General features: G+C 41.9%; 1 protein-coding gene across 4 annotated transcripts in view; it reads left to right on the top strand.

The window, feature by feature from the left end:
• Positions 1-425: 425 nt before the first annotated feature.
• The window catches only part of MFN1 (mitofusin 1), a 56,466-nt gene continuing 40,427 nt past the window's right edge, over positions 426-16,464 (top strand). For 2 of the 4 annotated variants that reach the window (XM_030574769.1, XM_030574767.1), the window contains exons 1-6: positions 427-539; positions 1,707-1,828; positions 3,401-3,536; positions 9,053-9,215; positions 10,088-10,212; positions 13,329-13,437. In XM_030574769.1, coding sequence (XP_030430629.1) covers positions 1,714-1,828; positions 3,401-3,536; positions 9,053-9,215; positions 10,088-10,212; positions 13,329-13,437 — 648 coding nt within the window. In that variant the 5' untranslated portion in view covers positions 427-539; positions 1,707-1,713. Of the gene's footprint in view, positions 540-567; positions 1,020-1,706; positions 1,829-3,400; positions 3,537-9,052; positions 9,216-10,087; positions 10,213-13,328; positions 13,438-16,464 lie in introns of those variants that run through there. The other 2 variants (XM_030574770.1, XM_030574768.1) reach the window with 2 other exon arrangements.

Raw genomic sequence — 16,464 nt, 5'->3', positions numbered from 1 at the left:
GCTGGGCAAGTGGCTGTTCCAGCCCTGGGGAGAGCTAGGGTGGCATGGGAGAAGGATGGAGTGACACAGCCCAGGGGACGGGTGGGGGGTGGGGGAGGGTGACAGGAGTGTTATGGTTCTAAAACCTCCTCCCCTGGGGGGAGCGAGGGGAGGGGAGGGGTAACTAGCCTCCATTTTAAATAAACAAGGGCCCCTCCATCGCCTCCTGTGACCCTCAGTAAAGATGGTGCTGAGGCGGAGTGTTCTGGCAGGGTTTTCTCAGTGACGACAGCGGCTGCCTCGTCGCACGTATGACTCTTAATAGCAGGCGCTGTTTGCCTTCAATAAAGATGGCGCTGCTTCCTGTCGCCCTGAGACGGCTGCCCTTGTTAAAGATGGCGGCCCTTGCCTACGGCGTTGGCACGCTAAGGGCAGAGGAAGCGGAAGTGATGTCCGCCGTCGCCACCCCCCGCGCACGGGGCGAGGAGGAAGGAGGTGCGGCGGGCCCCCCAGCCGCAGCGGTTGCTGGGTAACGGGGGAGCGAGCGAACCTGGGGCGCTGTAAGTGGGCTTGAGGGAGCAGGAGGTGGTAGGGACACGGGGCATCGCGACCTCCCCTCATGCCCCCGCGAGGCAGCGAGCGGCTCTGGCCAGGCGCCAGGCCCCGTGCGAACCGCCAGGGAGCCCATGGGGGCTGCGCCTTAGGACACCCCCCAGCCAGTCAGTCACTTTCCTGTCGGGGGGCTTGGGGACCCTGCCCCCCGTCACCCACCTTTTTCTGCTCCCCCGGTACTGGGATCGGCTGCGTCCGTGGCTCCCTGCCCCGGGCTCGTAGCCTGGTGCGACTCGCTCCTAGCCGAGCGCCCCTCTTTCGGGGCCAGCAGCCAGCGGATTATTCGCGCCCCGGCTTGTCCCGCTGTGCGTTCCCCCTCCACGGGAGACGGGAGATGCTGTTTCTAGTCATTTTCATCAAGTGGCTGTCCTGCCCTTTGCACAGAGGAGGGTTTAAGTCTACATAGCTGATAACAAAGCAGGAGAAACGTGAGTTTGAAGCTTTGTAAAACCTTTCTCCCTTTTTTTTTTTTCAATCTTAAAGTGTCACTATTGGTTTTTAAATTGTCTGACCCTGGCCCATTAAAGAGACAAGATGAGAGTGAGGTAATATCAGTTATTGGCCCATGAATTAATTGATATTTTTGAACATAGGGAAGAAAGGAGCTGGGGAAATGTCTTGAAGATGTGGCCTGACTTTTTTCAGCTCTTTGCTCCTGCGGCTACATTGCTGGAGGGAAAAGGGTACAAGATATTCTGATGTACATGCACCTAGGAGGCTAGATAGCTTGGTGATGAGACAGTGAGTCTTTATTTTGTAGAGTTCTAGCTACAAGGCCTCAAAATAAAGTTAAGGTACCGTATTTAAATGCAGTTCAAGCTAAACCTGTTTCTGGATAACTTGGTTGCTGAGGCTGGAACCAAAACAGATGTTTAAAAAAGTGCGTTCCAGCCGACATCCTGAAATAATTTGTTGAGCTGACTAAATATGCTATTTCTGTTGCTGCAAGATTAGAAAGCCTAACGAACAGTAAAACCAATTTTAACTAATATTGAAGTTGGTGTATTTGTTTTTAAAACTTAAGTTTCAATTACTTTCATTGAGAGGGAACTTGATGTGTTGTTTCCTACTTGTAATTTCTAGAGAGTTTCATTTGTACGTAATTTCTCTTACAGTTGCATAATGGCAGAAACTACTGCCTCCCCCCTGAAACACTTTGTGCTGGCTAAAAAGACAATTACTACTATCTTTAACCAACTGCTGGACTATGTCACTGAAGGAGAAAGTTTTGTAGAAGGTTAGTTTTCATCTTTGGGGAAGGGACCTTGCATCTTTGTACATGTATAGAAATTAGCACAATGGGTCCCTGATCCTTATTGGGTCTTTGGGTACTATGGTAACACATACATTAATTGTAATCGTACATTCTTCAATGCCAGAGTCTTAGAATATATACAGGTATTGCAAGAGGAGGTGGTATGGTGCAGCGAGTTGGGAAACCTAGAGTTTATTCTCTGCTCAGCTTGATTTGTTGTATAATCTTGGGAAAGTCACTTAAACCTACACTTTCAAACTTGGATGGCTAAAGACGCACCTAAATAAAAGCTGATTTTCAGAACTGCTAAGCACCTGTGGCTTCCATTGATTTTAATGAAACTACTTGTGCTAGCCAACGCTAAGGGTATGTCATCACTGTAGAGTTAATCTGGGTTTTTACTCAAGCGTTTCCCCTAACGGCCCACCTGTTCCCACCTACGAACCTCTGAGCAGAGTTTGGTGATGCTTTCAGTCCAGGATAGCTGGCTGTTCTGGGGCTCTAGGCAAAAGCCAGAGTGAGGCTTTTACTCGGTATTGTATCCAGTTAGTTAGCAGTGAGGCTGCATGGTAAACCACTTGAAGTGATGATAGTCTTCCACTGCTGTAACAGTTTCCCCCCTTATGCCCAGAAAGAGTAACAAGTTCTCCCACAATTCACTGGGAAAGAATCATTGCACAGCTCAACCTGCTGCAGCACAAAGAACTATGGGATATGCCCCCAAAAGTCCTAGCAACACATAGGAGTGCATGTGTCACCAGTGTGAACCTAGTAAGGGTGGCTACTCAGAACTGGGCTAGGCTATTCTGAGTGCCAAGCACCCAAGTTAACTCTATAGTTAAGACATGCTCTAAAACAGTGGTCCCCAACTTTTTCGTCTGGTGGGTGCCAGATAAAGGACCGTGGCGGCGATGGAGCATCTGCCGAAATGTCGCCGAATTTCTGCGGCGACGCCTCTTGATGACATCGTTTGTTGGCGGCAAGCGGTGTCAGCGAGAGGCAATACCGCTGAAATTCGGCGGCATTTTGGCAGATGCTCAATCGCCAGCCAGGACACGGGTGCATTTAGATGCCCCCGTGGGCACCATGACGCCTGCGGGCACCGCATTCGGGACCCCTGCTCTAAAATCAATAGTGTTTATGGAAGGAGGTTGATTCCTCTTCATCCCCTGCCTCTCCCCCCCCCCCCACCTGAAGGAGAGGGGATGACAAGGAATGGTCAAAAAAGCAGGAGACAAGTGATACCAATGACTTAGCAAATTTAGTCCAGTGTGTTGCTGTGGCTTTTTCCAATTCCAAAATTTTTTTGTTTTAGTTAAGAGATAGTAGATTTAAAATTCTACGGATATACTTCAGGTGTATGACATGAAATTAGCAACTTTGTGTTTTATTAATGCCTGTCTCAACCTGTTAAATGACAATGACTGATATCAGAGTTTGTAGATAGCTCTGTGATGGCATATATTAAATAACATAGTGTTGATCCACAGCTGATGCCTTGGAACGTAAATTGATCTCGTGATTTCTTTTGTAATAATCTTTTCTTATATATAGCAACGTACAGGAACCCAGAACTTGAATATGTAGCAACTAAAGAAGAACTGATGAAAATACAGGCATATAAAAACAAATTGGCAGATATCGGTGAGGTGCTTTCACGGAGACATATGAAAGTTGCATTTTTTGGCAGGTAATGAACTTAATTATCAAAATAAATTCGATTTTCTATTTCAAGGTTTAGTGTTTATCTCTTGGATTTTGCATAACACCTTGCAATGATTTGTTCCCAATCTAATCACAAAAATATAGGACTGGAAGGAACCTTGATAGGTCCTCTAGTGAGTCCCTTGCACTGAGGCAGGACTAAGTAATAACTAGATCATCCCTAACATCTGTTTGTCTAACTCAAGTGACAGATTCAACAGCCTCTCTAGGTAATTTTGTTCCACTGCTTAACTACCTTTACCGTTAGGAATTTGTTTTCCTGATGTCTAACCTAAATCTCCTTATTGCAAGTTAAGCCCATTTCTTCTTGCCCTGTCCTTATTGGTCAAGGAGAACAATTTATCACCCGCCTCTTTTTATAACACACTGGAAGACTGTTATCATGTTTCCCCCCTCCTTCTTCTTTTCTCCAGGTTAAACTGGTTTTGTTTTTTCAATCTTTCCTTGTAGATGATGTTTTCTAGACCTTTAATGATTTTTATTGCTCTTCGCTGAACTTTCTTCTTTTTGTTCACATCTGTCCTGAAATGTGGAGCCTAGAACTGGGTACAATGTTCCAGCTGAGGCCTTCTAAGTGCTAAGTAGAGTGAAAGAATTACTTCTCATGTCTTGCTTATAACATCCCAAAATGATGTTTGCTTTTTTGGCCATAGTATTATATTCTTGACTCATTTAGTTTGTGATCCAATATAACCCCTAGATCCTTCTCTGCAGTATTCCTTCCTAGGCACTCATTTCCCATTTTGTATTTGTACAGTTGAATGTTCCTTCCTAATTGTAGCACTTTGCATTTGTCCTTATTGAATTTCATCCTATTTACTTCAGACCATTTTTCCAGTTTGGTACGAATTCTAATCCTGTCCTCCACATCACTTGCAACCTCTCTAAGCTTGATATCATCTGCAGATGTTATAAATATACTCCCTATGCTGTTATCCAAATCATTTTATGACTATATTGAATAGAACGGGACTCATGACAGATCCTTGTGAGATCGCACTCAATATGCCTTTCCAGCTTGACTGTTAACCATTGATAACTACTCTTGAGTGTAGTTTTCCAGCCAATTGTGCACCCACCTTATAGTAGTTCCCTAGGCCAGTGGGTCTCTCAACAAATTTTCTGGTGGCCTCAGAGTGCAGCCACCAATCCTTGCTGGTAGCTGTGCTGACAATTTTTCCTAAAATATTTAATTAACTTTAGGAAAAACAAATAAATATGCACTTATACATGTCTAAATATTGTAATCTATGTAGGTTTTTTCCAGACTCAGTAATAAAAATTTATAGTTGTCTTTATTCTTTACAGGACCTAAACAGATTAGAAACACAAATAAGGCACTTTGCATGTTCTTGTCTTTTTTTGTTGTTGTTTCTTTTGCTTTTTTGGTTGTGCTTTTTTTTCCTCCTAAGACTTGCAAGCTAGTAAGTCTTCTGCTGTGAAAAGTGATGATTGTTAATATCACTTTTCACAGCACATTTACTCAGCCTCAGTAAGCCCTGGGGTAAACTAAGCCCTGGATGGGAAGGTGGGCAGGGAGGCAGTGGGGTCCAGAGATGATGACAGGGGTAGTGAGCCTGGGGCCAAAGCTTGGAACCAGAGATTGCCACTGTCTGGACGGAGCCCAAAGCCCCGGGGCCAAAGCCTGCCTCCCCTACCCCCAGGAAAGTGGGGAATTTACCTGTTGCCTGCACCTCCAGCGTTTGTGTCTCTGGAGTGGGGCAGGGCCCAACCGCTGCTGGCAGCCCTGTGAGAGGATCCACTGCTTTGCATCCCCTCCCCCGCATCGCAGCCCAGATGGCTGTGGCCACAAGAAAAGGCCCTGGTGGCTGCATGTGAGAAACACTGCTCTAGGCTATATTGTTTGTTTGAGATATATATCACATCTGCTTTACCCCATCCACAAGGGTTGTTACCCTGTCAAGGCAGGATATTCAGTTGGTTTGATATTTGTTCTTGACAAATCCTTATTGACTGTTACTTAACATCTTCTAGGTTCTTACAAATCAATTGTTTAATTATTTGCTCCATTATCTTTCTGGGTACCAAAGTTAAGTTGACTGTCTATAATTCTGTGGGCTGTCTTTAGTCCCCTTTTTATAGATAGGTACTATGTTTGCACTTTCCTGTCCTCCGGGATCTCTCCTGTCCTCCATGAGTTCTCAAAGATGATTGTGAATGGTTCAGAGATCTCCTCAGCCAGTTCCTTAAGTGTTCTAGAATGTATTTCATCAGGTCCTGCCAATTTGAAGACATCTAACTAGTGTAAGGCCATGTCTGCACATACAGTGGCACAGCTCCTTTTAATGTAATTAAACCACCCCCATCAAGCAGTGTAGCGATGTTGTCGGGAGTGAGTCTCCTGCTGACATAGCGCTGTCCACACCGAAGCTTCTGGCAGTGTCACTTATGTTGCTCAGAGGGGTGGGTTTTTTTTCACACCCCCGAGTGACATAAGTTATACCGACAAAAGTGCTAGTGTAGACATAGCCTAAGTAATTCTTAACTACTTGTTTCCCTATTATAGCCTCAGATCCTATCCCATTTACACTGATAGTCACTGTGTTAGTAGTCCGATGGGTTCTCACCTTTTTGGTGAAAACTAAAACAAGGCATTAGTATTGTATAAAGACACCTTCACACTTGTCTATTCGCTGTTGAATCTTCCTTTGTTGCCATCCTGCTCTATAACTGCAGCTTAATTACATACATAATGTCACATGCTTTCCACTGGCAAAATTCAATGGAATGATTAATTATTTCCATGAATCTTTTCATAGTGTGATTCTCTGCATAGCACCATTATTTAACTGAAGGATATCTTTGAGATTGCCAGCATCGTCTTACCACAGTTTTGCTTTAACTTTGTGGTGGTCTTGTTTGTTTAATTTCCTCACACTTTTAAGGATTCTGGTTTGTGTTGAATGTTGATGACCCTGAAAAACAGAAATGTTTAATTGCCTGTGTTTCTGTACATAAGCACCTGAGAGAAACCAGCAGATATTTTTAAAATAAAGTTTCTAGCTAGTGTGAAGTTAGTCATGATTATTTGTTATAACACTAACTGTGCTTTGTGACTTATAAACAAGTATAAAGCAACAGAAAGTCCTTTAGCACCTTTAAGATGTTAGTCTTAAAGGTGCCACAGGACTCTTTGTTGCTTTTTACAGATCCAGACTAACACGACTACCCCGTGATACTTGACAAACAAGTATGAATGTTTGAAGTTACTTAGGGTCATGTGAAATTCATAGTTAACTCTCACTTAATGTGGAAGAACGCGAGTTACAAATCTTGGTTGCAGAACGTCTTCCCCATTTAGGTAATATTCCCAAAATACTAGAAGAAAATACTCTTTTAGTACTCTTCTCCTGTTCTAAAAATAACATTTTCAAGTGTTGGGAAATACTTAATAATGAGCAATTAGTGATCATCTGAGTTTTACTTTTTTTAAAATACAGTTATCTCCTCAATTAACATTGTAGTTATGTTCCTGAAAAATGCGACTTCAAGCGAAATGATATTAAGCGAATCCAATTTCCCCTTAAGAATTAATGTAAATAGTGGGGGTTAGATTCCAGGGAAACTTTTTTCACCAGACAAAAAGTGAGTGTGTGTGTGTGTGTGTGTGTATACACACAGAGTATACGTTTTAAACAAACAAAGTAATACTGTTCACAGCTGTGATGATTGTGAAGGTTGATTGAGGTAGTGAAGTTAGAGGGTGGGATATTTCCCAGGGAATGCCTTGCTGCTAAATAAGTGGGTCTCAAACTTTTGTTCTGGTGACCCCTTTCACATAGCAAACCTCTGAGTGCAACACCCCCCCCATATACATTAAAAATACTTTTTTATATATTTAACACCATTATAAATGCTGGAGGCAAAGCAGGGTTTGGGGTAGAGGCTGACAGCTCGCAACCCCCCAAGAAGTCCCAACCCCCAGTTTGAGAACCCCTGTGCTAAATGATGAACTCGCACTTGGCTGAGCCCTCAATGTTTAACACTTTAATGTAGTCTCTACAAGGCAGCAGGAATGGAGGGGAGGGGAGATAGCATAGCAGACAGAGACAGACACACCTTGTGTGTGGGAGAGAGAAGAATGCACACTGCCCTTTTAAGTAAGCTGACCCACTCTTAAGTGCATTGTCTTTTTAAGTGGATTAGGAAGTTGAAACAGCAGCTGCTGCCCCAGGTTTTCCTCTGTCTTTCTCCATCGTGTCGTCCCCCCCCCGCTTTATATGGAGAAGAAAGGGGTAAGTGGGGTGTAGGAGCAGGGGAGAGGGGGAAACCCTGACATTAGACCCCCCCCACCTGCATAGCAAGCAGGAGTCTGGGGGAGCAGCTCCAAGGCAGAGGGCAGGAGCAGCACATGACAGTGTGGGGAGGGATAGTTGCAATTGCTAGCCTGCTGGCAGCTGCTGCATAGGGAACGGGAGAGGGAGCTGATGGGGGAGCTGCTGGTCCATTCTGGTTCCAAGCCCCCACCAGCTAGCTGCAATAGGCTGCTCTTCCTGCAAGCAGTGGACAAAGCAGGCGACCTTAGAAGGGAGCATTACACAACTTTAAATGAGCATGTTCCCTAATTGATCAGCAACAAAACAGCATTAACCGGGATGACTTTTAAGGAGTTACTGTACTGCAGTAGGCCCGTAACTGCAACAACAGGCTCGGTATGTGTTGCAATTGAAATAGTACGTTATACAAATGTAGGTTATATGTTGATAGGAGTTGGGGCCATAGGCACCAACTTTCCCCGGCGCCGGTTGGTGCTCGCGCCTCGCCCCCATTCCAACCCCTTCCCCAAAATCCCCGCCCCTATTGGACCCCTTCGCCAAATCCCTGCCTCGCCTCTTCCCCCAGCACGCTGCATTCTCCGTCCTCCCCCGTCTCTCCCAGCCACATGAAACAACTGGTGGGAGATGTCTTTTTTTCTGACAGAAGTTCTACTGCATATTCAGTTATACCAAAATAAGTGCTTTTGCCAATGTAGTTTATTTTGTGTGCCACGCCAGTATACCCAATACTGCCAAAGGGGCTTGTTTGTTGGTATAAGCTATATCTACACTAGGAGGGTTTGCCAGTATAGCTATACTGGGAAACTTTTTTTTTTTTTATAGTGTAGACCTGGCCTTAGGCCCTATTCCTGCAAGCTGTTCTGTATGTGGTTAAACACTGGAATAAATGGCCTAGGGAGGTTGTAGAATCTCCATCTCTGGAGATATTTAAGAGTAGGTTAGATAAATGTCTATCAGGGATGATCTAGACAGTATTCGGTCCTGCCATGAGGGCAGGGGACTGGACTCAATGACCTCTTGAGGTCCCTTCCAGTCCTAGAATCTATGAATCTATGGACACGAGGGTATGCCATGAGGAACAACTTGAAGAATCTCAAAGAGGGAGAATACAGTCTAAAGCAAAGGTGTGTTTGGTTTTCTGTATGCTCTGCTTTAAATACTTTTATATTCTCTCTTCCTCTAGAACAAGCAGTGGAAAGAGTTCTGTCATTAATGCAATGCTGTGGGATAAGGTCCTTCCTAGTGGGATTGGCCACACAACGAATTGCTTTCTCAGTGTAGAAGGAACAGATGGTGATAAGGCTTATCTCATGACTGAAGGATCAGATGAAAAGAAGAGTGTCAAGGTAGTATTTAAAGAACCCTTTTGTTAGGTGCAATATTTAACACTTACCATTTTTAAGTATGGGGAACTTAAACCAAATTTATTTAATATTTCTAAGTCATTCTTCCAGCACTGAAATAACAAAATAAAACTAAAACAAAATCTTTAGCACTTTCTTAGGCCTTGCATGTAAACCTTACTCTGTCTAATGGTTTGTGTATGTAGGACCACCAGTAAGTTCTATAACTTCTTTTCAAAGCTCTGGAAGGCTCACGTTTGAAAAATACACATTTTCTTCCAAAAACATACTGTGTAAATTCCGAAAAAGTATGCCTCTGGTTTACTTTTTAAACATTTTGCGTACTTAAACATTTATTTTGATTTGTTAAACCCCTGTTAAAGGATGATGGAGAGCTAATTATAATCTCGCATTAGGTTCCTATACTTCAGTTATTACCAACTGTTGTTTGTTTTTTAAACCAATCTAACTTGTTCGGCATGAGATTCAGAAATGCCCATTTTAATCCATAAAGTGTATTTAAAATAATTACCCTGTATATACAGTGAGAGGTAGTGTGCTGGCCTCCTAGCATTTGAAAAAGTACATTAACACTCAGTGGTAACCCTCCAGCCATATAAGGAATTCCACCACTCCAAAGAGAGTCCTGTCTTTTTCTCAAAGTGTAGAAAAATGACTATTTAGACACTAAGGGATGTTAAAGGCCCTGGATGGAAAGAAGGCATTGAAAAAATGATTCACAATATTTAAGCTATAAGATGAAACAGTTTATCAATGGTCTATTCAAAAAGTCTTGGCTCTAGTTTTGTGTTTTTTAAGGCTGTTATTGCAGACCTAAGTATCTTTCTTTTTCTGTTGCTTTGCATTCTTCACAGACTGTTAATCAACTTGCCCATGCGCTTCATATGGATAAAGACTTGGAAGCTGGCTGTCTTGTCCATGTCTTTTGGCCCAAGGCAAAATGTGCTCTCCTGAGAGATGACTTGGTTTTGGTGGACAGGTATAAGTATTATTTTATTAAACCAGTTATCTAAAAGAGTCTTCCTCATTATCTGATACACACTAATTGTGTTATATTTAACTTAGGTTTTAGTATTGTTGTTTTAATGTTGTGGGTTTTAGATATGTCATAAGTTAACGAGAGCAATTTTAAGTGCTTGAAGTTTGTTCCTTTGTGTAGAAACTGTGGTCTGTCCTCATCAAACCACCATATTTTGTCCGAGTCTCAGTTGTAACAAGAATATGTCCCATCATTTTGCTCAGAAGGTCTCGAGCTTTTGGCTGAGTTAAGCTTATACTTTATCACCATATTCTTTTGTTTTTTACAGTTACGGTCATCCTACCAACTGTAACTCTTTCCCTGACCCCCAGGAGCCTGGTCATCCTGTGAACCCCTCATGCTTATGTAAAATATAGACAATCTGGCCTTTTGGTGGAAAAGATTTTTGATAAGGACTGCAGTGCTGAGATAATACAGTGATGGCATTCTAGAAATGCCGAAAAAGACTTTTTTGAAGGCCTCAGCCTGTGGCTGTGGATCTGTTAAATTCACATGTGGTTTATTTGTGGAATCAAAGAATTTTGGACTGTATTGCCTGTTTTTTCTACAAACATGTCGAATACTTAAGGTTTTTCCTGCCATCCTGGATATAAGCTACCTATTTTTTTTTCACCTCTTAAGTGGTACATAGAAACTACAATGTGGTTTTGCTCTGAGTGATTTTGTAACAAAGGCACTTTATTACTCAGCAGCTGACAACTTGTCTCCACTTGAAATGCTACTGCAATACAGCTGCAGTGGCAACAGGTTCTCCCATTGGCATAGGTAATCCACCTCCCTGAGAGGTGGTAGGTAGGTCAGTGCAAAAATTCTTATGTCAGCATAGCACTGTCTACACTGGGGATTAGGTCAGTTTAACTATGTTGCTTAGGGGTATGAGTTTTTCACGCCCTCCCTACCCCTCACAGTGACGTAGCTGGGTTGACCTAACTCTTTAGTACAGGCCAGCCTTGAGTGTATTCAGAGTACACATTGCTCACTACTCATGGGGAAAATAAGTACTACTACTAATTATTGTGCTTCAGATCTTATATCCTTGAAATCAGTGGGAGCATTGTTATTTTCTTCCTCGAATGCCAGATCTGTCCGCATGTAAGCAATACAGAGCCAACCCAGTTGGCAGAGTGAGCTGGCTTCTGTTTTTCTTGCACATCATCAACGGAATTGTAATTAAGTGGCAGCTCTGTATTATGCCCTCAATGATGCCTGTGCAACCCCAATGAATGCACTGGGAGTACTCAGTGGTCTTTAAAGACACAATTTGAAGACAATAGGGTTGCATGGGGGTAATTTGGGTTATGATTGCTTATCAGAATCCTTGTTGCTAGTTGAGGAAGTGTGAGAAGGAGAACTTAGTTTGTTTCTCAGATTCCAGATTGAATTTGCAAAGCTTCTAGGAGTGGGTGGGGAATCTTTTTATTAGTGAATTGAACAAATTTGAACAGGAAATGATTGAGAGATAACAAACAAGGAACTTCACAATGCTATTTCCAGTTACGTTGTACAGTAGAATTGTGCTTTGTGTTCTTCCTTTTTAAGAAACTGCTAGAAATTGACTGTCTTAACTTGTGTTTAATGAAGGTTTTTGCCTGGGAACTTTTTAGTTTTTTTTTCTTTTTCTCTCCAAAGTAGAAGGAATGCTTACACACAAGTTGGTATGGCATTTGCAAGCTACAAAGAGATTCCAGAACTTGGAAGTGTAGCTGGTTGAAAAAGTGAAAAAATATTTAGCAAAAAACAGGCCCTGTTCTTTTGGTTGAAATCTGAAATACAGTATCAACAATTTTTGTTGTTGAAACTTTTGAATTTTCCACCAGTACTATAACTGTTTGAAAAATATGATAAATTTTATGCAGGGGAGAAATTTTGGGGGGAATTTTTTTCAATTGTAAAGAAATTTTTCACATTTTTTTAATGAAACCCGCTTTACTTGCAAGCCATGCTGGTCCATGGAGCTTACGGATTGCTCAGTCCTGAATCCTACACATACATATAATTCTTCATCCTTCCCTGGACCATTTGCATCAGGTCAAGTTAAGGCCTCTGCAGAGCCCTTTCTGTGTGCAAAAGCTACTTCTAATAACTAAATAATTAAGGTCCTACATTAATCGCAGGATGATTGTCTAAAAATTACAGCTGAGTTGCTGACAAGCCATGGACAATCATGTAAAAGTAATAATGGATCTCATTATTTGTGATAATATGGTCCTTATTGCTTTCCTGCAATTTCCATGGGGCTGGGAGCGGGGTCTCCTGCAGTGAAAATTGCGGTGGAAGCCTAATATTGCAAGATCTGCAATATTACGAATTAAGTAGGGCTTTATAAATATTTAATTACTTGACAGGGTTCAGAAACTTTCCATTTCTCTTGGCCAATACATTTAGTAGTTCTGATAAACCAAAAAATAATGTTCAGAAAATGTTCAAGAAATAAGATTGACCTACTTTTTGAACTTTCATCCATCAAATACAATGTCTTATGTAATTTCACACTTACCAGATAAATTCCACCCTACTCTTGAGATTATACCTGTAAAATTTCAGGCAGATGGGTTTAATTTGGGCTGGAATGTGGGAGTGAAAATCAAATTTTTAAAATTTGTAAGTGAGATTAATGCTAATTTTTTTAAGCTGTTTTGATAACTCTGAAGATTCCATGTGTTCACAAAACTCTCTCAGTATTCTCTTACCAGTGCACCTCAACCTGCCCTTGGAGGGACTGTTCATAGGGATGAAAGAATAATTGATGCTTTTAGCCCATTCAGCACTTGGCTTCCCTGCTGAGATTTTCAACAGTCTTTCATTTGTATTGGTGGCTTTTATGATGGGATATCTGTCTGTTAGAAACTGAATGAAGACAACCAACTGGTTTTACATAACTTACTGAACAGCTGCCAGATGATTGATACTTTCTGTCATGACCAGCTTGTGCTGCATGTCATCAGGGTTTCACATCCCAATACCAAGCCCCAGAACCATCCAGGCCTCTTGTTCAGTTTCTAAAAATGAAAAACTTTATTTTTCTCTATATTGATAAATATGTTTTTCTCCAACAGCCCTGGTACAGATGTCACTACAGAGCTAGACACCTGGATTGACAAATTTTGTTTAGATGCTGATGTCTTTGTCTTGGTTGCTAATTCAGAATCAACTCTTATGAATACGGTAGGACATTTTCTTATTAATTAAAATGGTTAGGTCTTCGCTTAAATGCGCAAGGATCCAGTAAGATGACTTCCCAATGTCTGTTGGTATGTGGGAGCTTCTGCTTTCCTCCTAGAATTTATACAGTGAATTTTCCATGATTATTGGGGTCTAAGGGCACAGTGTGGTGTAATGGTTAAAGCATCAGCATCCTGTTCTGAGCTTTATTGCTGATTTGCTCTGACTCTAGGCAAAGTCATTTGTGCTTTCTGCCTCCATTTCCCCCATCTATAAAATGGCAGTAATACTTTTCCAAGTTTATAGGAGACTCAAGATTCTCTGATGAAAAAGGCTAACAGTAAGAGTGTTATCATCAAGGAAACAGACTGCACTAAAGTATTTTATACACAGAATTGAAAGAAGATATAAAAGATTATGGCATTTAAGGACAGAAGGGACAACCAGATCATGTAGTGTGATCTTCTGTATGTCACAGGCCACCAACACCATGCAGCACCTATACACTAAACCTAACCGAAAGAGGTGTGGAGTAAATCTGCATCTCTGTTCAATTCTTCTGTATGTTCCCAGCGCTGAAGAGAGTAAATTTCTCTCTTAAGAATACATGTCATCAGTTTATCTAATCTGTCTCTCTGAAGGACAGTGCTAGGAAGGTAAGATTTCTGTTCCCCTTACTACTACCCTAGCAGCTATTAATGAAATAAAGAAATGAATTCAAAAAGAAAATCTTCCCCAGCATTCCAGTAGATTGGAATAGCTGAATGGGAATCTGAAGAGAGCAAAAGCTGATCTTAAAACACTGCATACTATTTTCTGAGTTCCAACCATGGAGACTCCTTTACAAATGAGTTTTTCTGACAAAAGAGGTATCTTCTGACATCATCTAAAGCAGAGAGAGAGGATTTGGTAGAATTGTGGCTTCACTGTCCCATCCTCATGCAGGACATGTTGGCTTTTTGTGTGGAGGGAGACTAGAAATCATTAACCTGAATGTTCTGTTGGTTTAAAAAAGTTGTTGGATTTTTGTCAAGAATCCATTGCCACTTAGAAATATGGAAACAATGAGGACCTATGTGCCTGGGAATGGTAATGAAGTAACAAAAGCCAAAGTTGATTGGTGTTCCCATTAATTCAGGAAAATAGCTCATTTTTTAATGGTCAGACTTGGATTGTAACCATACCGGAACTATGTGTGGGCTGTAAATCTGCAGGAAAATTCTTGTTAATTTTGTGTTTGATTTTTAGCATCCTGGGCTAATAAGCAGTTTTGTGCTTAATTAATATGATTTTGCTGAATTATTTTTTTTCAGTCAGGCACAGAAGAAAAATATTAAACCTAAAATTAAGTCATTGTCCTACAACTTGTCAGAGTGTAAAAGTCATGTAATCTTTGCGTTACCATACACATAATTCCTTGTTTATTAATGAGCGCAGCACATAGATAATTGGGTCTAAAGATAATTAGCAGTGGAATCTTATTTCAGTTGGAAGAGGCAATTTAAAAAATATATATATATTTAGTAGTGATCTAGCGATTTTTATCCCAAACAAAGTCTTCATAAAATCTTGGTTTATGTTCCATCTTTTTTAGGAATAAAATCTCCTATCCTGTTTACATTTTTGTTAGTGTGGCAGGTGCAATGAAATGAAAGGACTTTGTTGAATTTTAATTGTTCTAATGCGATCAAATATCTTGCCTCGGCAAATGCTGACTTTTTTTGCCCCTCACTTGTACACCCTCCTGTTCAAGTAGAGAATGCAGTTACATGATATTCCTGTCCTTGTGTGTGCTTTATCTTCACTTTATACAATTATAGTACTTGGGGGAATAGTTTTGTTTAGTGGCCTGCTGCAGAACCAGTGGAGGGACCACAGAACATTAAGGGAGGAGTATAAAAATATTGCTTGAGAATGCAGGGGTGTAATCAGGAAGGCCAAAGCACAATTGGAGTTTCAGCTAGAAAGGGATGTGCAGGGTAACAAGAAGGGTTTCTACAGGTATGTTAGCAACAAGAAGAAAGTCAGGGAAAGTGTGGGACCCTTACTGAATGGGAGAGGCAACCTAGTGATATGATGTGGAAAAAGCTGAAGTACTCAATGCTTTTTTTTGCCTCAGTCTTCGCAGACAAGGCCAGCTCCCAGATTGCTGTACTGGGCAGCACGGTATGGGGGCAGGTGAGCAGCCTGCAGTGGTGAAAGAGCAAGTTAAGGACTGTTTAGAAAAGCTGGAGATGCCCAGGTCAATGGAGCCGGATCTAATGCATCCTAGGATGCTGAGGGAGTTAGCCGATGTGATTGCAGAGCCATTGGCCTTTATCTTTGAAAGCTCATGGCGATCAAGGAAGGTCTCAGACGACTGGAAAAAGACAAATATATAGTACCAATCTTTAAAAAAGTGAAGGAGAATCTGGGGAACTACAAACTGGTCAGCCTCACCTCAGTCCCTGGAAAAATCCATTTTGAAGCACTTGAAGGAGAGGAAGGTGATCAGGAACAATCAGCATGGATTCACCAAGGACAGGTCATGCCTGACCAACCTGACTGCTTTCTGTGATGAGATAGCTGACTCTGTGGATATGGGGAAAGCGGTGGATGTGATATAGCTTGACTTTAGCAAAGTTTTGATACGGTCTCCCACAGTATTCTTGCCAGCAATTAAAGAAGTATGGATTGGATGAATGGACTGTAAGGTGGATAGAAAGCTGGCTAGATCATTGGGCTCAATGGGTAGTGATCAACGGCACGATGTCTGGTTAGCAGCCAGTATCAAGCGAGTGCTCCAGGGGGTCAGTCCTGGGGCCGGTCTTGTTCAACATCTTCATTAATGATCTCGATGATGGGTTGGATTGCACCCTCAGCAAGTTTGCAGATGACACTAAGCTGTGGGGAGAGGTAGATATGCTGGAGACTAGGGATAGAGTCTGGAGTGACGTAGACAAATTAGAGGTTTGAGCCAAAAGAAATCTTGTGAGATTCAACAAGGACAAGTGCAGAGTCCTGCGCTTAGGACAGAAGAATCCCGTGCAC

Source organism: Gopherus evgoodei, chromosome 9, assembly GCF_007399415.2.
Source record: "Gopherus evgoodei ecotype Sinaloan lineage chromosome 9, rGopEvg1_v1.p, whole genome shotgun sequence".
Lineage (NCBI taxonomy): Eukaryota > Metazoa > Chordata > Testudines > Testudinidae > Gopherus > Gopherus evgoodei.
The sequence above is the reverse complement of the archived record's forward strand: the minus strand, read 5'-3'. Positions and strand labels throughout refer to the sequence as shown.